This window comes from Rattus norvegicus, chromosome 9 (assembly GCF_021556685.1).
Source record: "Rattus norvegicus strain SHRSP/BbbUtx chromosome 9, alternate assembly SHRSP_T2T, whole genome shotgun sequence".
In the NCBI taxonomy this organism is placed as follows: domain Eukaryota; kingdom Metazoa; phylum Chordata; class Mammalia; order Rodentia; family Muridae; genus Rattus; species Rattus norvegicus.
Window position 1 is genome coordinate 20,070,780 of NC_141542.1, and position 25,842 is coordinate 20,096,621.

Genomic DNA, 25,842 nt, shown 5'->3' on the forward strand with positions numbered 1-25,842 from the left:
TGATAAGATCTTCCACATAATTGGTGGCTTGGCTTCCCACAAACATGGTCCAGTTGTCTAGAATCTCCTCCTTGGACAGTGTCTCATGCTTGTTTTTGTCTGACTCATACACCAGATGGTGGGCCTCAATCTGTGCATGGTCATAGTCCTGAGGAAGGATCCAATGGTGAATCTCATCCTACTCCAGCTTCCCATACTTCTTTAGATCTGGCAAATCATTGAACTGCTCCCCAGACAAAACCCAGTCTGTCTCAGGGCAATTGTCCTCATGGGAAAAAGATGTCCACAATGTACTCATCCTAGTCCACAAACCCATCCCCGTTCTTGTCGATATCCTCCAGGGTTTCCAGAACTACAATCTCCTCATATGTTCTAAATCCTCTTAGTGCAGAAAAGCAATGAACCCGTCCTGAGTAGCTGTCAGGTCACCTTCAAGGCCTTAAACCTCCTCTCATTTCATCTCGTGGAGGCAACTTTTTAAAGTTGTGATGAGCAGAGCTATCTTGGAATTCAGCAAGGTTTCCCAGGTAGTAGCCATAGGTGGCCTGCCTGTATTCTTCCCAGGAGATCTTTTCCTCTATGTCGCTATCATAATCCTTCCAGAGTTTAGCCACATTATGGTAGATGTATCTTTTCTGTACATGTTTGATCCAAACTTTCAGGTCTTCAGAAGTAACAAGGCCACCTCCATCATTGTCAATTGGATCAACAATTTCCCCAGCCTCTCCTGCTCTCGTCCAGGCTTAGCTATCAAAGGTCTTGGAGTCCTCCTTGCCCAGGAAGACCTCATGATTGTACAGGAAGCTGTGCTTGTCCTCTGGTGGCAACTGGCCCTGCTCTGAATCGGGACAAACCATGTGCTCCTTGCTCATCATGCTCTTGGCCCTGAACGCCAGGACCAGTGCCAGCAGCAGCCCATGGAGTGTCCCAGGCTGACACCATGCACCACAGTTGCGATCAAAGGGAGGCAGCAGGGAAGTAGGAACTCAGAGCACCTTAGCCTCTGTCCATCCAGAGAGGGCTTTTGTTACATTTCCAATGTTATCCCTTTTACTGGTTTCCCATCCAAAAAACCCATTATAACACGCCTCCCCCTTCTATTATGAGGGTCTTACCACACCCACCGAAACATCCAGGTCTACCTGCCTCCCTGTTCGGGTTTCCCCTACACTGGGGCATCAAGCCTTGACAAGACCAAGGGCTTCTCCTCCCATTTGTGCCCAAGAAGGCCATCCTCTTCTACATATGCAGCTGTAGCCATGAATCTGTCCATGTGTACTCTTTCGATGGTGGTTTTGGCCCTGGGAGCTCTGGGTGTTTCTTAGTGTTGTTCTTATGGGGCTGTAAACCCCTTCAGCTCCCTCAATCCTTTCTCTTACTCCTCCATTGGGGACCCTGCTCTCAGCTGAATGGTTGGCCGCAAGCATCTGCCTCTGTATTTGTCATGCTCTTTACCCCACTCTTTTGAGCAGATCACCACAGAGCAACGAAGATGTATTGTCTTGGAGTGATGATGTATAGACAAATAGATGATTTCTTAATTCCTAATGATGGTTCTATAAGAATTCTTAAAATTAGATTAGTAATTTTAAGCTTTTATAATAGGACTGCTATTATATTCTTTCTGGTAATCAAAATTGCATTGAGAACCCTGCCATTCTTAAAGTGTAATGAGTGAATTGCTTCTGCAATACCAAGCAGGCATCTACAAATTATAGCCCATTCTAAGAGGGTATTAACCAATTAACCAAGGTTCATAAAAAGAGAACCAATGATTTACTATAGGTGAAAGGACTGAACATAAATAATTGACTGGATTTGCCTATAGGTAATTTCACTTATTCTTTTCTCATAAAAATTACAGCTTTTACTCTCCATGAACTTGCAGAGCCAGTAACAGATGGTGACAGTTTATCCTGATGATTACTCTTCACAGATATGCATGTAAACATTCTCTGTCGTAAACTGATTATCCAACTTATGATTTGAATTCCTGTGCAAACTTGTGGTGAACTTTTCACCATGTGATGCTGTGTTCAGAAAGATATACAAATGCTGCGGACAAAGAGAGAGAAAGCTTTTTAGACAGAACTGAACAGAACAGAAGAGAACTGAAGAAGAACTTAGAAGTAAAGGCATAGCGTTGAGAGTAAGGCATTGAGAGTAAGGAAATCATTGTGTGATAAGAGCAAGAGGAAAGGAGATAAGAAGAAGAGAGCAAGGAGAACCTTTAAAGCTAAACTTTATGGAGGCAAACTTTTGTAGAAATTTTAGGAAAACTGAAGAACTTAGAAATAAAGGTTAAAATCACTGCTCTTCAGCCTTCAGCCTGGCTCACTGGCTAGCCTCTGCTCTTCAGTCAGGTTCACTGGCTAGCCTCTGCTCTTCAGCCTGGCTCAGTGGCTAGCCTCTGATCTTCAGTTAGGCTCACTGGCTAGCCTCTGCTCTTCACTCAGGCTCACTGGCTAGCCTCTGCTCTTCAGTCAGTCTCACTGGCTAGCCTCTGCTCTTCACTCAGGCTCACTGTCTATCCTGTCCTCTTCAGCTTGCTTGGCTCATTGGCCTATGGGGCCCTAGCACATCGCTTAACCATCTGCTCATGACTGCCTGACCACAATGACAACCTGACTGCCCTGACTTCTTAAAGTCGTCCTTTAGAAAGAGCACAAGAAACCAAAGAGAAAAACCACAGGGACCTTTTCCAATGGGCTTTTTTCAACCTTAAGTACTTTCCTTATTTCTTTAAAAAAGTGAAATATAATTCCTGTAATTCATATGGCCAAGAGAGCTGTGCAGTAGTCATTGCTTTATGGAATTTGGTGCTAAATCAAAAGATTCCTTTATTCTATTACGACGTTATCTGTATGTTGTAAGATGTATCTTTGGAAAACACAACACCAAATTCCTAAAATCTAGATGTTTTAAGACGTCAGCTCATGGACAAACATAACTGCTTACCTATCTAGACTGGCCTTTTTTGCTATACTGCAAGTACAATCAATTTTCCACATTACTTCCATGATTTTCAAGAATGATTAAGAGAAAAATAAGTTGAACATAATGGCCAGAAAGGGGATTCTGTCAAGTTGTCTTGTGTGGGACTAGATACCAAGCTATGACTGGTAAGCCTAAAATCACCTGTTCCCGAAACTGACAGAACTTACAGAAAATACATACTTTCTTATCATTCCTCTGCCCCGATGGTCAGAGATTTATTGAGCACCTACTACGATCCTAGCACTGTGCATCTAAGGGTGTAATGGTTAATCAAAAACTTAATAAAAAGCTTAATTAAGGAATAAAGAAAAATGAACCATAATTTTGAAACTCAGAATTCAATATAGGCAAAACCACCATTTCTTTTTTTTTTTTATTAACTTGAGTATTTCTTATATACATTTCGAGTGTTATTCCCTTTCCCAGTTTCCGGGCAAACTTCCCCCTCCCCCCTCCCCTTCTTAATGGGTGTTCCCCTCCCCATCCTCCCCCCTTGCTGCCCTCCCTCCAACATTCTAGTTCACTGGTGGTTCAGTCTTAGCAGGACCCAGGGCTTCCCCTTCCACTGGTGCTCTTACTAGGATATTCATTGCTACCTATGAGGTCAGAGTCCAGGGTCAGTCCATGTATATAGTCGTTAGGTAGTGGCTTAGTCCCTGGAAGCTCTGGTTGCTTGGCATTGTTGTACATATGGGGTCTCGAGCCCCTTCAAGCTCTTCCACTTCTTTCTCCGATTCCTTCAACGGGCATACTATTCTCAATTCAGTGGTTTGCTGCTGGCATACGCCTCTGTGTTTGCTGTATTCTGGCTGTGTCTCTCGGGAGAGATCTACATCCCACTCCTGTCGGCGTGCACTTCTTTGCTTCATCCATCTTGTCTAATTGGATGGCTGTATATGCATGGGCCACATGTGGGGCAGGCTCTGAATGGGTGTTCCTTCTCTGTCTGTTTTAATCTTTGCCTCTCTATTCCCTGCCAAGGGTATTCTTGTTCCCCTTTTAAAGAAGGAGTGAAGCATTCACATTTTGATCATCCGTCTTGAGTTTCATTTGTTCTAGGCATCTAGGGTAATTCGAGCATTTGGGCTAATAGCCACTTATCAATGAGTGCATACCATGTGTGTTTTTCTGTGATTGGGTTACCTCACTCAGGATGATATTTTCCAGTTCCGAACATTTGCCTGCGAATTTCATAAAGTCATTGTTTTTGATAGCTGAGTAATATTCCATTGTGTAGATGTACCACATTTTCTGTATCCATTCCTCTGTTGAAGGGCATCTGGGTTCTTTCCAGCTTCTGGCTATTATAAATAAGGCTGCTATGAACATAGTGGAGCATGTGACTTTTTTATATGTTGGGGCATCTTGTGGTTATATGCCCAAGAGAGGTATAGCTGGATCCTCAGGCAGTTCAATGTCCAATTTTCTGAGGAACCTCCAGACTGATTTCCAGAATGGTTGTACCAGTCTGCAATCCCACCAACAATGGAGGAGTGTTCCTCTTTCTCTGCATCCTAGCCAGCATCTGCTGTCACCTGAGTTTTTGATCTTAGCCATTCTCACTGGTGTGAGGTGAAATCTCAGGGTTGTTTTGATTTGCATTTCCCTTATGACTAAAGATGTTGAACATTTCTTTAGGTGTTTCTCAGCCATTCGCCATTCCTCAGCTGTGAATTTTTGTTTAGCTCTGAACCTGCGGCAGGCTTTTGAGGTGTCTCCATCCAGGCCCTCTGCTGGCAGTCCCTGTCATTGTATGTTGTCCCCAGCATTAGCCAGAGCAATCAGACAACAGGAGGAGGTCAAAGGGATACAGATTGGAAAGGAAGAAGTCAAAATATAACTATTGCAGAGGATAGGATAGTATACATGAGACACCCCAAAAGTTACACCAGAGAACTCCTAAGTCTGATAAACAACTTCAGCAAAGTGGCTGGGTATAAAATTAACTCAAACAAATCAGTAAACTTCCTCTACACAAAAGATAAACAAGCTGAGAAAGAAATTAGGGAAATGACACCTTTCATAATAGTCTCAAATTATACAAAAATACCTCAGTGTGACTTTTATGAAGCAAGTGAAAGATCTGTGTGACAAGAACTTCCAGTATCTGAAGAAAGAAATTGAAGGTCTCAGAAGATGGAAAGATCTGCCATGCTCATGGCTTGACAGGATGAAGATAGTAAAAATGGCCATTTTTCCAAAAGTGACCTACAGATTGAAAGCAACCCCCATCAAAATGCCAAATCAATTGTTCATAGGGTTAGAAGAAATAATTTGCAAATTCATTTGGAATAACAAGTAACGCAGGATAGCTAAAACTATCCTCAACAATAGAGGACTTCCCTGGGAATCACCATCCATGAACTCAAGCAGTTTACAGAGCATTAGTGATAAAAACTGTATGGTATTGGTACAGAGACAGGAAGATAGACCAGTGGAATAGAACTGCAGACACAGAAATGAACCAGCACACCTATGGTCACTTGGTTTTCGACAAAGGAGACAAAAGCATCCAGTAGAAAAAAGATAGCATTTTCAGCAAATGGTGCTGGTTCCACTGGAGGTCAGCATATGGAAGAGTCCAAATCATCCCCTTCTTATTGCCCTGGACAAAGCTTAAGTCCAGGTGGATCAAGGACCTCTACATCAAACCAGATACACTCAATCTATAGAAGCAAAAGTGGGGAAGCATCTTGAACACAAGGACACTGGAAAAAATTTCCTGAGCAAAACATGAATGGCTTATGCTCTACGATCAAGAGTAGTCAAATGGGACCTCATAAAGGTACAAAGCTTCTGTAAGGCAAAGGACACTGTGGTTAGGACAAAACACAAAACAACAGATTGAGAAAAGACCTTTACCAATCCTACAACTGATCGAGGGTTAATATCCAAAATTTAGAAAGAACTCATGAAGTTGGACAGTTGGAATGTAGGGAGACTAATAACCCTATTAAAAATTGTGGTTCAGAGCTGAACAAAGAATTCACAGCTGAGGAATATGAAGTCACTGAGAAGCATCAAAAGAAATGTTTAACATCTTTAGTTATAAGGGAAATGGAAATCAAAAAAACCCCGAAATTCCTCCTCACACCAGTCTGAATGGCTAAGATAAAACACTCAGGTGACAGAAGATACTTGCAGGGATTTGAGAAGGAGGAACACTCCTCCATTGTTGGTGAGATTGCAGACTGGTACAACCATTCTGGATATCAGTCTGGAGGTTCCTCAGAAAATTAGACATTGCACTAGCTGAGGCCCAGCTATACCTCTCTTGCACATATACCCAAAAGATGCTCCAACATACAACAACGCACACCCTCCACTATGTTCATAGCAGCCTTATTAATAATAGTCATAAAATGAAAAGATCCCAGATGCCCTTCAACAGAGGAATGGAAACAGAAAGTGTGGTACATCTACACAATGGAGTACTACAGAGGTATCAAAAACAATGACTTCATGAATTTCATAGGCAAAGAGAATGAACTAAGACATATCATCCTGAGTGAGTTAACCCAATCACAGAAACACACACATGGTATGCACTCATTGATAAGTGGATATTAGCCCAAAGGCTCAAATTCTCCAAGATTCACAGACCAAATCAAATTCAGGAAGGATGACCAAAATGCTGATTCTTCACTCCTTCCTTTAAAGGAGAAGAAGAATCCCTATTGAAGGGAGAGGGATGCAAAATTTAGAACAGAGCCTGGAGGAATGGCCATTCAGAGTCTACCCCACGAGTGGCCTATACACATACAGCCTTCAAACTATATAAGGTGGATGAAGCTAAGAGGTGCAGGTTGACAGGAACTGGATATAGATGTCTCCTGAGAGGCACAGCCAGATCATGTCAAATACAGAAGCGAATGCTAGCAGCAAACCTTTAAACTGAGAACTGGACCTCAGTTGGAGGAATTACAGAAAGATTGAAAGAGCTGAAGGGACTTGCAACCCCATAAGGACAACCATGCCTGCCAACCAGAGTTCCCAGTGACTAAACCAGTACCAATCACTATACAGGGACTGTGCCATGGCCTCATCTGCATGTGTATCAGAGGATGGTCTTCTTGGGCACAAATGGAATGAGCAGCCCTTGGTCCTGCCTAGGCTGGGAAAGTGGATGGCTGGTGAAGGGAATACCTTATAGAAGAGGGGGAGGGCGATGGTATTCAGACTTATTTCTGGAAAAAAAGGAAGGAATAACATTTGACTTCGAAATGAAAGATATCCAACTAAAAATCAACAACAACAAAATGGTGTTTAGAGCTTCAAATAAAAAATGTCACAATCAGGAAACACAGAATTGTATTCCTCTGGTTTTCTTCAAATATGCTCAGGGCCCAGGTAGGTTCTGGGCCCAGGCTGAACCAAGCAGGTTCCTGCCGCTGACTGCTCCTCTATTCCTGTTTCCAGAGGCATCATGCAGATTAATATTGGGCCAGAGATGTGGGCAGAGCTGGGCAGAAGTGGCTTTCTATCCTGTGGTCTCAGGATTATCTGCATTCCTGGGTGTTCAACACCCTCTGCCCCGGGATTTGGGTGCAGGATTCCCGATTGCTTTAAAATCCCTTATACCATGTTTATATGTCCTGGGAGATATTACAGAAAAATTAATGTTTATCCCATTAATTTGTTCAACATGTTCATCCACAGAGTATAATTTAGAGGTAACTATATATTTGACAGCAAGCATACACAGTGGGTACGATATGCATGATGAACTGGAAATTCACAGAGTTGGAAACACAGTGAACAGTGACTGTATAATTGCCTTTGAATCTCAGTAAGACTGATGCACAGTGCCCATGAGAATGCAGAGATCGATCCCTCCCTGATAGCTGTGGGACTTCAGATGTTGACATTAGTGATCAATAAAGAAGGTTCTTAACAGTGAAGAGTTTGAGATTACTCCTTTATTTACCAGAATACATCCAATTTACTTGATAGTAACCAGATGCAGGTAGTCAATATATACAGTCTATATCCTTATCAAAATAGAAAAGCAAATGAACAAAACAACAACAACACATAAATAACAAATCTTCAAATGAATAGAAGGAAAACCAAATAACCAAAATAATCAAAACTCAAGCAAACTTTAAATAGAGGAATTGCGCTGAGCATTCTTTTGCTGCTCCTTTTGCAGAATTGGCTTATAGCCTGTGGCTTGCCTTGGAGACATAGTAGACAAGCAGTTACTGATGGTAATAATATTTTCAAGAGAAGTGGAAGTAGGTCTGTTTTGTTGGAGTGGGGGTATTAAGGAAAAAGCCTACCAATACTGAGTATAAATGATATTACAGACTTTGTTTCATAGTCTTTCCAATGTTGTGAACTGATCTCCATGAAACTTTTCTGGATGACCCATCAGGACAAGTAGAAATTTACACGTGCACAGTCTTTCTGGATGACCAGCAGCTCTTGATTGATGTGCATCAACACTTCTCTGAGTTCCTCCCAAAAGTGTACACTTGCTGGAGAGAGCTGAGGTGAAAGTAAGGCCTATTCAATCCAAAGAAGTTAAACTAAAGGAGGAAAATGCAGTCCACAATTGCTCTGGACATTACAGATGAGATACATTAGTGGTGTATTTGCTGTGCACACTTAGTTCTCCTCCTGTAGCACTTCTCTCCAAGGGAGATCTTGTCCTGGTCTGTGTCATGTTCGAGTTTCTGCTGGAGAATTTCAGACCTAGCAGAGCAAGGGAATAAAGGTTTAGTGAGTGGTTGTCAATTCAGCTCTCCCTCTTACATCAGCTCTGTTCAGTTGGACAATCCAGCATGACCTGTCAGCTGAGGTCAGTCCCTGCATCCCCAAGTGTCATAGAGTACCTGGGCTTGGATTTATATCTCAGCTTTTCAAACTGCTAGAATTTGAACTGTGGATTATGCACTGTACTGGGGTTAAGAGAAAAATGAGCATATTTTGTCACTGGTCCAGGTTTATTATATTGAATAATAACATTGTAGCTGGGTCTGAATCTGAGTTCAAGAATGGTATGAGCAACCTAGAATACCATGTGGATTCCTTCTGGAGAACATGTCCAGAAATGTGGTGAAAGTTCTGATTATGTTAGCACTGAAGGAACCTGCCTATGTTCAATTTGTAACCACTGAATCTGCAAATACACAGAGAAGCCATCTCATTCCAAATCCATTCTCACTGAACAGATCCTGTAATCACTGAGAATGTGCTCACAGCAAATCCTCACAGCATACACAAGGAACAGTAAAGTTTATTGTGATGGAGATACATAACAGCACCCCTGTAAGACTATGCTTATTGTAATGCAATTTGTGAGACGACAGAAGAAAAAATGTTCTCAGACCTTATCAGAGAGTTAACAGGAAGAAAGAAGTACAAAATACAAAGAAATCCTGAGGATTATACATATCCTGTCATGGACAAAATTTACATAAACTGTACCAGAACAATACTCTGGGTAGTTCTTTAGGTGACTGAAGGTGAAAACCTTGTCAGTTGTCAGCCATCCAAAAAGGATAGTTATATAGGGACAGGAAATCCAATTGGCTTCTTCGTCTGTGTTCCTGCCTGATCTCAAAAATATCAGAATGCTTCTACAATGTTCCTCCCAAGCCACTTTCCTGGGTGATCGGTTCTTTCTGCTTCAGAATGTCCTGCATTCTTTCCTCTAATCCTTCCTTATTCTGGTCATCAGATGAGTGTACTGTCAATGGAAGCATGCATGCATGTGTGCACACACAAACACACACACAGACACACAGACACACTAATACTAACTAGCAAACACACAAGCCATTTGTGTTTACACAATATAAACATAGTACATTGCAGTGTTTACTTTCCCTTTTAATGCTTAATATAATGATTCCCCAGGATACTTTGCAGGCCTAAAAACAAATGTTGAGTGGGTTATGAACATAGTGGTCATAGCCTATAGACAGCTCAGTCAGTGATGTGCTGTCCTCCCATGAACCGACATAGAATCAGGGTTCTTTCCCTATTATCAATCTGGCTTAGCAAGTTCCCAAGGCTGTGTAGAGCAGTCTTGTTTCCCAGCACATGATCATATGTTGGCGGTGGACTAGACTCCTGTTCTTGTTCACTGTTTCAGACTTTCCCCATAGAGTACAGCTTCTTCTAATAGGAGCTCTCTTTACCATAGCCTGAGTGACTTCATGCCCAAAGCTATGCCCCAGAATCATAGGAAATCTCCATAACCAGGATCCAAATGAACAATGTTTCTACCTCTTATGTGATTGTGTCACAGATATTTGGAGTAAATAAATAAATGCTTACATGGATTATCTCACACTGAGTCATAATCCATTGAAAGGCTCCAACCTCTCATACAGTTTCCCTCCTTGGACCACTACAACCCAGATGTGCTCTAGTTGCACACCTATTCTTTTCTCTGGGATCTCTAGGTCAACTAAGACTTCTGTTCCACTTAAAGAACATGGCTTCTCACAGGCCTTTCTGATCGTCCACTAACAGACCCGTCTGAATTTCATCATTTCTCCTGACTCCATTAAGGCTGAAATTAACTGAGAGAAAATGATGTTGATTGACAGCACTTGCAGAATGCTACACAGATAACATAGGGGAGCGCTTTAGATTATCTGTGCACCTAAAGGGGCTCCTGAAACTGCCCTGTTCTTGCACCACACCATAGCTATGGGGCTTTTGCTGGATGACGATACAACTCCAAGCAACTCAAATTCTCAATGAATAAACTCCAAGCCAAACTCCCAGCGGAAACTGTAGTGTGCCAAGGTAGCTGGAAAGAAATGGTAGCAGGCAATGTGGAAAGCAACCTTGGAGAAGACACAGTGAGTGACACAACCTTCCAGTGGGCTTTCACCATTCACAAAGAACAGAGAAGGATCATAAATCAATGGATTTTATAAAGCAGCCCCCCTTACCTCCATGTACTCCATTCCTTTGAGGTGCTCCAAAGGATTTCGATGCAGACCAGTCATTTTTCCCTAATCACTTGAAAATCTAACTTTACACGTGTTTTGGGTTCTTTTGCTGTACAGAGCTAGGTGGAGATTCCAAGTGATTGGGGTGCTATATTTGATATTCATGGAGGCAAAGTGAACTCTTAGATTCTTTTTCTCACGAAACAGGGCAATAGAGACTCACCTGTGCAATTATGCACAGGGAAACACACACACACACACACACACATACACACACACACACACACACACAAAAGAACCCATAGTAGAGACACTTGGAAAATCATCCAGAATTAAACCCACAACATGAGCATAAATATGCTGAGCCACAGCTGGTACACACAAACACACACACACACATACACACACTCACACACACACAGAGTCACATATAAACACCCTAACACACACTCACAGACACACTCACACACACTCAAACACACATACACACATACACACACTCACACACACATACACCCAGTCACACACATACTCTATCACACACCCATACAGACACACACACAAACAAGCACAAACAGACACACACACACACACTCACACACACACACACACACACACACACACACACACACACACACACACACACACACACACACACACCAAAAATCGCAAGTCGGCAGAAAACAATGAAGATCCCATCATACTGGAGGAACAACATAATATAGACTATTCAAAGCAGGTATTTTAAGATAGAATCACTACTCAGCCATTTTTCCTGAAAGGAACAAAAAGGCCTAGATAGCACTCTTCTTGATGAGAATGGGGGTAGATAAATCTGTTCTTGAAGTCTCAAATCTCTCATGCCAATTGTCAGGTTTTGAGAACACCTTTCCACATCCCTGCTTTTCCAAGCATCTACAGAGTATAAGGTCAAGATATGAACTCTCCAGCAACACTCGAACAAAACAGGACTGACATGCTGCTACTCTTTCTCTGTCAGGTACCATGATTTAGGAAGCATGAAGAGATGGTCTTGATACACAGGGAAAATGGTGGAGAAAGAACAAATCCACCAAAAGATGACAATGACAACCATTTCTTTGGCATTTCCACCAGGCTCTCCTCCTTCTAAACTATTTAGTTCCTGGAATCTCACAGGACCCCTGCAAAGAAAATGGGCTCTGGGCTTTTGCTTCATCCCTCAAAGCCCTGCTCTAGTCTAAAGAGGGGCTCCCACATAGCACCCTCCACACATATGGCATGTAGTGCTGTGATGTGTGATCAACCCATCTCCCTTAATAAACTGCAGATTCTCGAAGAGCAGGAGCATTTGCTTTCCAAACACACAGTTTCTTGAAGAGGGGCTATCTCCACAGAAAGCCTTGTAAACCATCACATGAATGAACACTTGGATGAGACCTAGGTCAGGACATAGATCCCTCAATAGACAGCTACATTGGTTGTCTATGTTTATGGTAAGACATGAGGACAGCCTGATCCTGAGTCCTAACCCTACCTGCTGTTGCTTGGCACTGGGGTCACAGATGTTCATTCTGGCCTCTTCACAGAGCCTCTTTGCCTCCACAGAGGATGCTGGCAGTTCAGTCTGCTCCACCAGCAGTTTTCTCTTCTCATTCAGCAAACTCTGTATATTGTTCTTCAATTGAGCTTGTTCATGCAGGAGCTGGGAGTGCCTCACACTGAACCACAAACAAAAAATGGTAAATCCGTGCCAGCTTCTATTTGCCTGTCACTCTTGCCAGTACAATCATCCCTTTAAGGGTCCTCATCCCCAGAAGTCCCCAGCCTAGAGCTACACTATACAAGTTAGCACCAATTAGAGGAAGTCAAATCCAGAGGACACATTCCCTGTGAATGAAAGTACTTCTGAAAATCCTGACACTAAGACGGTTTATATAAATCAAGGTAGAAGAAATGGACCATAAGGGAGCTCATATGTCCATAGTATGCTGAAACCATCTGCAAGTAGAGGTCAAATCCCCTCTGAGGGAGGATAGAAGACCCAATAGCTATATAGTCTTTCCATGTGTTTCTCATGGATTACAGATCTTTAAATCTCCTGTCAGAGTCCTAGAGATTCAGAGTTGATTGATATTCCCATCATGGGGCAAACCTTTTCTATCTAGAGGATCCTTAATGGGGAAAATAACAATTGGAGGGTCTTCTACACCCTTCACATGTAGGACAACTGAGTCCAAGAGCTACAAATCTAAGACCCTTGCCAGGAGGCAGGCTTCTTGTTAAGAGGCAGACACCATGGAACCAGAGCCCTGACTTTTGTTCAAAGTCATACAGGACAGAAGCATTCCCTGCCTAGTGCTGGGTTCTCATCTCTGTCAGCGACTCACTGGTAGGAACTGTTCTCTTGTATGAGCTCCTTGTACCTCTCCATGGCATCACTTATTGAGTTGGTCATCATTTGCATAGCCATCATTCTCATCTCATGTTCGGACTGAAGTACTGGCAATTCGACATCCAGCCTGGGTTAGGTCATGGCCAAAGGAACAAATAATGTTTTGAACTCATGATTTCAGAATTAGGTGAAATGTAAATAAAAAATATATAATAAAAAAGTTCAAATTCAAGGAATGGTGGAAGGGAAGAAATTGGCAAAGTCAAAAACCAGACCAAAACCCAACAGTGAGACTCAATCCACAGAAAATATTTCCATGTAAATAAGCAAATTTTGTTTTGAAATAAGGACTCCTTAAAATCCTGGGGAGATATGGTTCTGCAAAGACTTACTATATAGGAGTGGGCAGAGCCTGAGACCTGCCTCTTTGGAATAACAACTGTCAAGAATTTATTCCCACAGTGACCCTTTCTAGGTCACAATAAACCATCACTGGATAGTTAAAAAAATAAAAAACTAACGATCAAAGCAGGTGAAACAAAATAGGTGAAATCAGACTGTTCTCTCAATTACTTAAACTCAGTATGTACCACATACTTGCTCCTTCAAAGTATTTGTACTGGTTAAGTTTATTATCCTGGGCACAGGACAACAGAGTCACGGTACCAGTTGGAGGGACCTGACCTTCAAGAGCTGGCCAGGTGAGCATGATGGAATTGACTAGTTCAGGAAGAAGATTCCTCCAGTCTGCCACAGCTTTGGGCCTAAGAGAAAGCTGTGATGACATTTCTCTTGTTTTCGAAGCAGGTATACTCAATCCTTGGTTTCTATCGTTACATGAATTCCCAGAGGGCATAACTAAGTTTGACAGGGAAGAGGATTTATAACACCTCCTCCCCTCAGGAGAGTCCTAGGTGCCACCAAGGTATACAGAAGGAGCAAAGTGCTCTTTTGATCAGTGTGGGCCTCCACGTACTCATCACTATCATGACCTGCAAAGTGTTGATCAAACAAATCCTCAGACCCCATCAAAGGTCCCAGACGTCCTGATCCTAAGTAAACCACCAACAAATACTGCCACATACATACACACCAAACCATATCCAAACACATCTAGAATGCCAACTACATCCATGGAGGTGCCATAGAATCAGAGTATAATGAACAAATTCAGAGGAAAGAGTGATGACGTGCAGGCATTTCATTCACACACACAGTTGCAGCAAGTGTGACCAGGTCCTTCCAGCTGCTGACAGAACCAACGCTAATCCAAGGAGCTCAGGGTCAAGTACAAAAAGGCTGACCTTAAACACACAGCACCTAGCTTATCTCAAAGGTAATGCCTGCCAAATCTCCTTAAAATCCAGGATGAGAGGTGAAACTCTCTCATGCTATGAGGAAATCTCGGGTTAGCAGAAAGAGAGCACAAGACAGTGAACAGGTTACTGGGCATAATGACTACCTGTGGTCCCAATCATCATAGATATAAAGGTCCAGGATTTGGTAAAGTTCATCCCTCTCGAATTGACACTTCTGGATTTCAAATTTGAGATCCTCCAGTTCCTTTAGAAGCTCCTCTTGCTTGCTGATGACACTTTGGGATGATGCCTTCCTACCAAAACCTGTAGATAGATAAACCAAAGTGAATTTGAATATTTGATGGCCCACAGACAGAAAAGATCATTCTGAATCCCAAAAGGAGGTTCAGGAAGGGGAAATAGTAGAGACTGGGTGAATCCCTGGAAGAGCAGAAAAGCTTTCTTAAAGGTGGATTTTTAAGCTATGTCCCTCTTCCCAACCTCTAATGCCATACACCTGCCACACTCACTATTACAGGACCCTTCACCCTGAACAGTATAACCTCACTGATACATAAACATCTGGGACATTGTTCTCTCATATCAGATGTGGTGCAGTTAATCCTGGAATTCATAATGCTTAGCACCATTAAGCTCTAATCATCTGTGTTGCAGCCCAAAGTGTCTGAGCACTCAATTCATGACTAGGGGTGCATCCTTCCTTGTTCTCGCCATCAGAGACTTATGTAACCTACAGTAATCTAGAGGATGAAGTGCTTCAACTCCCAACCATGGATGGTCACATTGTTAATCTCACAGTGCCTCCTCCTGCCATTCATTGACACTCACATTTAAAAAACTTCAAGAAAAGACACTGACGGCTTACCACTTTCTGGCTTTCTCTCAAATTAAAGATTAGGAACTCCTGACTCTTGGTTTGCCTTTGAGAAATCCCAAGGCTCCTGCTTGTAAGGCCTAGTCTTAGAAGGCACATCTCAAACCTACCTCCTTGAGGATGTTCCCCAACTCTGCCCAGGACTCACCAAGCCTTCCCCAGAATGATTTCCTCCTTCCTGTTTCACTAGAGAGGGGGTCAGCTTCTCTCTGACCTGGTGTGGTCTCTCCTTGATCTCCCCTTTCCTTCCGAAATAGCCTGAGCAGCTGGCGAAACATGCCTGCTTGTGAACCCAAAGGGAACTGAAGAAAGATCCCAAAGGCAGTTGGTGTCACCACAACACTGGTGACATCGCTGAAGATTCTAGGGATCTCTTAGATACAATAGAGTGTCCAGTGAAGGGCTTACTGATGATGTCACTGGAAATTTCTATGGCCTACCTACTAACCAGCTCTCCACAAAGTGATGAATTTCTGTGGGGACCCTTTCCTCCAGTCTCCCATGTGTCACTGGGAATACCATTTGGCAACCTCTATTTCAAAGCTAGATATGTCTCTCTGCTTCATTAGAAGTCAACAATGCTTTTGCTGGGGAGAGTTGCTTACAACCCTGAATTGGAGAACAGATTTTTCTTAGCACCCAAATCTCTAGGGGCCAAGGAGGAGGGAGATTTTTCTTAAAAGTAAATCTACTACCCGAGACAATGCATGTGACATACATTTCGATTCTTAAGCTTTTCCCTTTTTGTGGAGGCCAATATGTTTCTTCTTTACCTCTGAGTGTATAAAACCGAGAAATAGTTGATTAGTGTGCAGTCCTTGACAGCTGACATTGTTTCCAATTACACAGCCATGTATTTCACAAAATCAATGGTCTATAATCCTATTTTTTTGCAATAAAAACTCCTTTTTCTTGGGAACATAGGGACCAACTACAGGGCATATATAAAATAATAAATTTCTTTCCCTTTTATATATTAAGTAGGGCATCCTCCCTTTCTCAAATATAACAAGACAATTAAATTTGATGTCAGTGAGCAAATGTCAACTTGGAGCTTGTGTTACTACATTGTAACTATATAGCCATCACTTCTCCAATATCATTCTTCCTGAATAGGCAAGTCTAGGCATGAGAATATTGGGGGCTGCACCATGATCCTTTACTCCTACCAAACATAAGAATCAGGAGGAGGGGAAGGGAGTGGAATGGCCTCAGTTCAGGTTGAACCTCAATTTTAATGGGTCCATAAGTTGAGGAGGGAGTCCATTTGGCATTGTGATATGTGGATTCTGTCTTCTTATCCTAGGTTTTATAATCCGACCTGAATGTGTGCTATAATGCCACCCCACCTCACAGATGTAAGAGTGAAAATCATGTTTGACCTTTCTGGGAAGAGCTCTGCCTTTTACTACCATCTAGAGTTATACAACATCACTTTACAAAGCTCAGAAGAGAGGGGTGCAGATGTGCACCCCTTAGAAGTTGAGGATCTTTTCTTCTAATTAAGGCACTTGTTTTTCCTATGTAATTTTTCCCTTGCTCTTTTACTAATGGTGGCTGACTTCTTTCCTGGCCTGAGGTAATCTGGAGTCCAATCTTTTGGATTACTGAACCTTCTATTTTTGAGATCACAGGCCCACCAAGGGTCCTACTGCATACAGAAGGTATGAATAAGTCTCAGGGGCTGGAGTAAGTTAAAAACGTCTGTGACAACAAAGAACTGATTAAGAAAACAACAGACCAGCTGCTCATCAAGATCACAGTTGTATGATAGTAAGAAAATGTGAATAGGGCATCAGGTGAAAGGACAAATTAATTAGGAGGTCATAGGCCTAGAAGGGTTAACCTTTGCTCTCAGTGGAGCTGCCATTCTTTCTGCCATTCCTCACCCTCTGCCACAGGACCAGAGACTTCCCCAAACAACTGGCTGGCCTTGCCAAAGACCTGGCAGGGCTTCTCCCTGTAGAATAGGACATGTAGAGTCCTTGACGACTCACCAAGAGGTCTCCTCCACACAGGTTCCTTGTTGTCAAAGGGAAATTTTCCTGCAGAATCCTGCCATGGCAGCAGGAATTTCAACCTGGCTGCTCTTGGTCCAGTTCACTGGGTACAGGCCTGAGGCCCCGGGGTATCTGGGGAAAGAAGCAGAAGGCACTACCTCACAGCTCTCTCTTTGTTGGATGCAACTGCTAGGACTGTGATAGGATTTTTGTTTCTTTGTGTGTTTATTAGAAATACCTACAAAGCTGATTAAAGTTGTAACATGCCTTCATACCCAGCGTGCAGAATGTTTTTAAATCGTTGTTGTTCCTGTTTTATGTTTGGATTTTGTTTTTTAATCCCCTCAGGAAATTTCCCTGTGCTTAGAATGTTAAGCACATGCTCGGAAGGGATCGATTATTCAAGTTCGGCAAAGCTTTTGTTCTCACCATCACTCCACAGATGATGCCATTACTTACTTTCAAATAAGAAAACAGTCATAGAGAAGTAAATTAACTGGTAAGCTATCACAGAGGAAACACATCATGATTGTGGAATGGCACCGCAGTATTTTGAATTTCCTAAGTTATTTTTATTTGAAACTTTTTTATTGGATTTTTTGGCTACATTTCATTTTTTTTAAATCCTTAAAGGTATCTTTTATTCCTCTCGTCCCATTTACAAGGTGGAATTTCACCTGTGATTATTAGTCCAGATAGTTTGGTCAATGGCTTAGACAGCACCCTGGCCTAGTTTCCTTGGCATAAGCTGTGTTAGAAGCAGACTCAAAGATTCAGGACTCAACAAATAATGAATTCCACTACATCTGGATATCTAGCCTCACACCCAGGAAGGGACTGGATTTCCATTCACTATTTAAAAAAAAGATGCAATTCAGTAACATGTAAAAAATTTCTCACATATATTAAAGTGTTTACCATGGTCATACAGTTTTTCAAATACCTGGCATTCATCTTTTTCCATGTCCTAAAATTACTTTCTTATTCACATTTTCTTTTTTTCTTGATTATTTCTTACTATTATTATCATTTTTTAAAATTTTGGTTTTTAATAGATATATACTTTTTATTTACATTTCAAAACTTATTCCCTTTCCCAGTTTTTGGTCCATAAGCCCCCCTCCCGGGACCCTTCCCCATATGTATGGTCCCCCAATCCACGCCCCTTGAAACCCCTTCCCGGACATTCCCCTGCACTGAGGGTCCAACCTTGTTAAGAACAAGGGTGTCCACTTCCACAGGTGCCCCAACAAGGATATTCTCTCCTACATATGCAGTTGGACCCCTGGGTCAGTCCATGTATTGTCTTTTGCTAGTGGTTTATTTGGTTGGCATTGCTGTTCTTATGGGGTTGCAAGCCCTTCAGCTCTTTGAATCCTTCCTCTAATTCCCATAAAGGGCGTCCTGTTCTCAGTTCAGTAGTTTACTGCTAGCACTGACCTCTTTATTTGACATGCTCTGGATGTGTCTCTCAGGGGAGATGCATATCCAGTCCCTTTCAGTAAGCACTTTTTAGCTTCATCAATCTTACCTAGTTTTGGTGGCTGAATATATATGGGCCACATGTGGGGCAGACTCTGAATGGCTGTTCCTTCAGTCTCTGCTTTAGATTTGGCCTCCATATCTCCTTAGTGCTCATGTCTTCGAGACTCTTCCCTACTTTTTATCTATTACTTTCAGTGTATCTGGTTTGATGTGGAGGTCCTTGATGCACTTGGACTTAAGCTTTGTACAGGGCAATAAGAATGGGTCAACTTGCATTCTTCTACATGTTGACCTCCAGTTGATCCAGCACCATTTGTTAAAAATACTATCTTTCTTCCATTGGATGTTTTACCTCCTTTGTCAAAGATCAAATGACCATAGGTGTGTGGGTTCATTTCTGTGTCTTCAATTATGTTCCACTGAGCTGCCTGTCTGTATGCCAATACCATACACACTATTGCTCTGTAATACTGCTTGAGGTCAGAGATGGTGATTCCCCCAGAAGGTCTTTTATTGTTGAGTAGAGTTTTGCTGTCCTGGGTTTTATGTTATACCAAATGACGGCAAATTGCCATATTCATCCTGCCAATCTATGAGCATGGGAGATCTTGACATCTTCTGAGAGCTTCTTCAATTTCTTCAGAGATTTGAAGTTCTTGTCATACAGATTTTTTACTTGCTTGGTTCAAGTAACAGCAAGTTATTTTATATTATTTGGGACTGTTGTGAAGGGTGTCATTTCCCTAATTTCTTTCTCAGCCTGTTTACCCTTTGAGTAGAGGAAGGCTACTGAATTGTTTGGGGTAATTTTATACTCGGACAGTTGGCTGAAGTTGTTGATCAGGTTAAGTAGTTCTCTGGTGGAATTTTGGTGTTGCTTAAGTAGACTATCATATCATCTTCAAATATTAGTGTTTTGACTTCATCCCTTCTAATTTTTTCCCTTTGACCTACTTTCATTGTTTGATTGCTATGGCTAGGACGTTAAGTACCATATTGTACTTAAGTAGGGAAAGAGTGGGCAGCCTTGTCTAGTCCCTGATTTTAGTGGGATTCCTTCAGTTTTCTAAGTTTAGTTTGATGTTAAGTACAGGTTTGATGTATTTTGCATTTTCCTATATTTAGATTCAGGCCTTCAATTCCTGATCTTTCCAGGACTTTATTAATGAAAGGGTAATGAATTTTGTCAAATGATTTCTCAGCATCTAATGAAATGATCATGTGGTTTTGACTTTGTTTATATGATGAATTTCGTTGATGGACTTCCGTATATTAAACCATCCCTGCATCCTTGCCTTGAGGCCTACTTGACCATGATGGATGATTGTTCGGATGTGTTCTTGGATTCAGTTTGCAAGAATTTTATTGAGCATTTTTGATCAATATTAATAAATAAAATAGGTCTGAATTTCTCTGTCTTTGTTGTATCTTTGTGTGGTCTAGGTATAAGAGTAATTGTGGCTTCATAGAAGGAGTTTGGTAGTGCTCTGTCTGTTTCTATTTTGCGGAATAGTTTGGACAGTATTGGTATGAAGTCTTCTATGAAGGTCTGATAGAATTCTGCACTAAATCCATGTAGTCCTGGGCTCTTTTTGGATGGGAGATGTTTAATAGCAGTATCTATGTCTTTATGAGTTATGGGGTTGTTTCGATGGTTTATTTGTTCCTGATTTAACTGTGGTACCTGGTATCTGTATAGAAAATTGTCCATTTCCTCCACATTTTCCAGTTTTGTTGAATATATGTTTTTGTAGTAGGATCTGATGATCTTTTTATTTCTTCAGATTTTGTTGTTATGTCTCCCTTTTATTTCTGATTTTATTAATTTGGATACACTCTCTGTGACCTCTGGTTAATATGGCTAAGCGTTTATGTATCTTGTTGATTTTCTCAAAGAACCAGCTCCTGGGTTTGCTGATTCTTTTGATACTCGGTTTTGTTTCTTCTTGTTTGGTTTCAGCCCTGAGTTTGATTATTTCCTGCCTTCTACTCCTCTAGGGTTTATTTAATTTTTTCTAGAGCTTTTAGGAGTGCTGTCAAGCTGCTGGCATATGCTCTCTCTTGTTTCTTTTTGCAGGCACTCAGAGCTATGAGTTTTCCTCTTAGCGCTGCTTTTATTGTGTCCCATAAGTTTGGGTATGTTGTATCTTCATTTTCATTAAATTCTAAGAAGTCTTTAATTTCTTTCTTATGTCTCCAATGACCAAGTTGTCATTGACTTCAACTTCCATGTATATGTGGGCTTTCTGTCCTATTTGTTGTTATTGATCAGCAGCCTTAGTCCGTGGTTTTTTGATACTTGGCATGGGATTATTTCTACCTTCCTGTATCTGTTGAGGCCTGTTTTGTGACCAATTACATGGTCAATTTTGGAGAAGGTACAATGGGATGCTGAGAAGAAGGTATATCCTTTGGTTTTAGGGTGGAGTGTTCTATAAATATATGTTAAATCCATTTGTTTCATAACCTGTTAGTCTTTCTGTGTCTCTGTTTAATTTCTATTTCCCTGATCTGTCCATTGATGAAAGTGGCATGTTTATATCTCCTACTATTATTGTTTGTGGTGCAATGTATGACTTTTTTGAGCTTTAGAAAGGTTTCTTATTGTTTAGGGACAGAACTGCTATATACTTGACAAATATAGCAATCACCCAGAATAACCGTAGAAAGCATGTGACTGTTGGCCACATGAGGATGAGTTTCTTTCAAAGATCATCATGATTTTTGGTAAGATCTTCCCTGTAATTGGTGGCATGGCTTCCCACAAACATGGTCCAGTTGTCCAGAATCTCCTCCTTGGTCAGCATCTCATCCTTGTTTTTATCTGACTCATATACCAGATGCTGGGTCTCAGCCTGTGCACGGTCATAGTCCTGAGGGAGGATCCAATGGTGAATCTCATCCTAATCCAGTTTCGCATCCTTGTTCAGATCTGGGAAATCATTGAACTGCTCCCCAGACAAAACCCAGTCGGTCTCAGGGCAATTGTCCTCATGGGAAAAAGATGTCCACAATGTACTCATCCTAGTCCACAAAACCATCCCCGTTCTTGTCGATATTCTCCAGCGTTTCCAGAACTACAATCTCCTTCATATGTTCTAAATCCTCTTAGTGCAGAAAAGCAATGAACCCGACCTGAGTAGCTGTCAGGTCACCGTCAAGGCCTTAAACCTCCTCTCATCTCGTGGAGGCAACTTTTTAAAGTTGTGATGATCAGAGCTATCTTGGAATTCAGCAAGGTTTCCCAGGTAGTAGCCATAGGTAGCCTGCTTGTATTCTTCCCAGGAGATTTTTCATCTATGTCCCTATCATAATCCTTCCAGAGTTTAGCCACATTTTGGTTGATGTATCTTTTCTGTACCTGTTTGATCCAAACTTTCAGGTCCTCAGTAGTAACAAGGCCGCCTCCATCACTGTCAATTGGATCAACAATTTTCCCCAGCCTCTCCTGCTCTCTTCCAGGCTTAGCTATCAAAGGTCTTGGAGTCCTCCTTGCCCAGGAAGACCTCATGATCGTACAGGAAGCTGTGCTTGTCCTTTGGTGGCCATTCGCCCAGCTCTGAATCGGGACAAACCATGTGCTACTTGCTCATCATGCTTTTGGCCCTGAACGCCAGGACCAGTGCCAGCAGCAGCCCATGGAGAGTCCCAGGCTGACACCATGTACCACAGTCGCGATCAAAGGGAGGCAGCAGGGAAGTAGGGGCTCAGAGCACCTTAGCAGCTGTCCATCCCCAGAGAGGGCTTTTGTTACATTTCAAATGTTAACCGTTTTCCTGTTTTCCCATCTACAAAACCCCTTATAAAACCACCTCGTCCTTCTACTATGAGGGTGTTACCAGACCCACCGCACTACCCAGGCCTACCTGCCTCCCTGATCTGGGTTCCCCTACACTGGGGCATCAAGCCTTGACAAGACCAAGGGCTTCTCCTCCCATTTGTGCCCAAGAAGGCCATCCTCTTCTACATATGCAGCTGTAGCCATGGGTCTGTCCATGTGTACTCTTTGGATGGTGGTTTCAGCCCTGGGAGCTATGGGTGTTTCTTACTGTTTTTCTTATGGGGCTGTAAACCCCTTCAGCTCCCTCAATCCTTTCTCTTACTCCCCCATTGGGGACCCTGATCTCAGCTAAATGGTTGGCTGCAAGTATCTGCCTCTGTATTTGTCATGCTCTTTACCCTAGTCTTTTGAGCAGATCACCACAGAGCAACGAAGATGTATTGTCTTGGCATGATGATGTACAGACAAATAGATGATGTCTTAATTCCTATAATTCTTATAATTCTATAACAATTCCTAAAATGAGATTAGTAATTTTAAGCTCCTTTATAATGAGAATGCTATTAAGTTTTCTCTGGTAATCAAAATTGCATTGAGAACTCTTCTTCTTAAAGTGTCATGAGTGAATTGCTTCTGCAATACCAAGCAGGCATCTACAAATTAGAGCCCATCCTAAGAGGGTATAAACCAATTAACCAAAGTTCATAAAAAGAGAACTAATGATTTACTATAGGTGCAAGGACTGAACATAAATAATTGACTGGATTTGCCTATAGGTAATTTCACTTATTCTTTTCTCATAAATATTACAGCTTTTAACTCTCCATGAATGTGCAGAGCTAGTGACAGATGGTGACTGTTTATCCTGATGATTACTCTTCATGGATATGCATGTAAACATTCTCTGTCGTAAACTGATTATCCAACTTATGATTTGAATTCCTGTGCAAACTTGTGGTGAACTTTTCACCATGTGATGCTGTGTTCAGAAAGATATACAAATGCTGAGGACAAAGAGAGAGAAAGCTTTTTAGACAGAACTGAACTGAAGAGAACAGAACTCAAGAAGAACTTAGAAGTAAAGGCATAGCGTTGAGAGTAAGGCATTGAGAGTAAGGAAATTATTGTGACATAAGAGCAAGAGGAAAGGAGATAAGAAGAAGAGAGCAAGGAGAACCTTTAAAGCCAAACTTTATGAAGGCAAACTTTTGTAGAAATTTTAGGAAAACGGAAGAACTTAGAAATAAAGGTTAAAATCACTGCTCTTCAGCCTTCAGCGAGGCTCACTGACTAGACTGTGCTCTTTAGTCAGGCTCACTGGCTAGCCTCTGCTCTTCAGCCTGGCTCACTGGGTAGCCTCTGCTCTTCAGTCAGGCTCACTGGCTAGCCTCTGCTCTTCAGTCAGGCTCACTGGCTAGCCTCTGCTCTTCGGCTGGGCTCACTGGCCTATGGGGCCCTAGCACATCGCTTAACCATCTGCTCATGACTGCCTGACCACACTAACCACCTGGCGGCCCTGACTTCTTAAAGTCGTCTTCTAAAAGAGCACAAGAAACCAAAGAGAAACACCACAGTAAACTATTCCAATGGGCTTTGCTTAACCTTAAGTAATTTCATTATTTCTTTAAAAGAGTGAAATATAATTTCGGCTATTCATATAGCCAAGAGAGCTGTGCAGTAGTCATTGCTTTATGGAATTTGGTGCTAAATCAAAAGATTCCTTTATTCTATTACGATGTTATCTGTATGCTGTACGATGTATGTTTAGAAAACACAACACTAAATTCCTAAAATATAGATGTTTTAAGACATCAGCTCATGGAGAAACATAACTGCTTACCTATCTATACTGGCCTTTTTTGCTATACTGCAGGTACAATCAATTTTCCACACTAATTCCATGATTTTCAAGAATGATTAAGAGAAAAATAAGTTGAACATAATGGCTAGAAAGGGGGTTCTGTCAAGTTGTCTTATGTGGGACAAGATACCAAGCTGTAACTGGTCAACCTAAAACCACCTGTTCCCAAAACTAGCAGAACTTACAGAAAATACATACTTTCTTATCATTCCTCCTCCCCGATGGTCAGTGATTTATTGAGCACCTACTCTGATCCTAGCCCTGTGTATCTAAGGGTGTAATGGTGAATAAAAAACTTAATAAAAAGCCTCATTAAGGAATAAAGAAAAATGAAACATAACTTTGAAACTCAGAATTCAATATAAACAAAACCACGATATCTTTAACTGGTGATTTCTGAAAACTTCATCATTTTTCCCATGGGCTTCTATAGTAATGATACTGAGTCTTGATTTGGTAAATCACAAAAAGCAAGTCACTCTTCTTTCTTGGCTCCCACAACTGTCAAAGGGAACAACACTGTCGCTGTCCATTGTGCTTCCCTATCAATCCTGCTATGGATGGTAATACATTCCAGTCTTTTCAATGTGAAAACAGGCCGCCACTTGAGGGCAAAGGTTATTACAATTACCCAAACTGGTATATTCTCTAAAATTTTCACATAGCATTTTACTGATATCACAATGTAAATTCACCACAAATATTTAACCAATGAAAATATTGAATAGCTCTGCAAATAGGAGCGATAATCATATATACTTGAAAACAACTATCATGGAAACAAACGACGTAATAGGAGAAAAGTTACATCACTTAAAGGTACAGAAGCAGCAAAAAAGACACTACATTTCTTGGTTTGAATGTTAGGTGATACACTTGATCTCTAAAGACAGGAAATGTACTTGATCTTTAAGCCCTTCAACTGTGCCCTGTCCACACAGAAACTGCAGTAGATGACAATCTTTGTAAGATTTATTTATTTATATGTGAGACAATGCAGCTGTCTTCAGACACAACAGAAGAGGACATCAGTACTCATTACAGATGGTTGTGAGCCACCATGTGGTTGCTGGGATTTGAACTCAGGACCTCTGGAAGAACACTTGGTGCTCTTACCCACTGAGCCATCTCTCCAGCCCTCACAATGGCCTCTTACACAGCATCACAGTGGTCTATTTCACTAGATGGCTCCAGGGTGATAACAGACAAACTTTCACAGTTCCTGAGCACTTCTGAGT

At 41.6% G+C, this 25,842-nt stretch overlaps 2 protein-coding genes and 1 pseudogene across 2 annotated transcripts in view; all 3 read right to left on the reverse strand.

The window, feature by feature from the left end:
- Positions 1-25,842, reverse strand: part of LOC148003427 (uncharacterized) — a 42,769-nt gene that overhangs the window by 15,703 nt on the left and 1,224 nt on the right. The window lies entirely within an intron of this gene.
- On the reverse strand, positions 7,902-15,802 carry LOC148003428 (disks large homolog 5-like). Its single transcript, XM_087568654.1, has 5 exons — positions 15,626-15,802; positions 14,747-14,906; positions 13,280-13,411; positions 12,427-12,610; positions 7,902-8,694 (listed from the first exon to the last, which is right to left on the reverse strand). Exons 1-5 carry the CDS (start codon positions 15,753-15,755, stop codon positions 8,689-8,691), a joined length of 612 nt encoding a protein of 203 aa, XP_087424780.1. The 5' UTR covers positions 15,756-15,802; the 3' UTR covers positions 7,902-8,688.
- Positions 21,668-22,540, reverse strand: LOC148003429 (reticulocalbin-1 pseudogene; annotated as a pseudogene).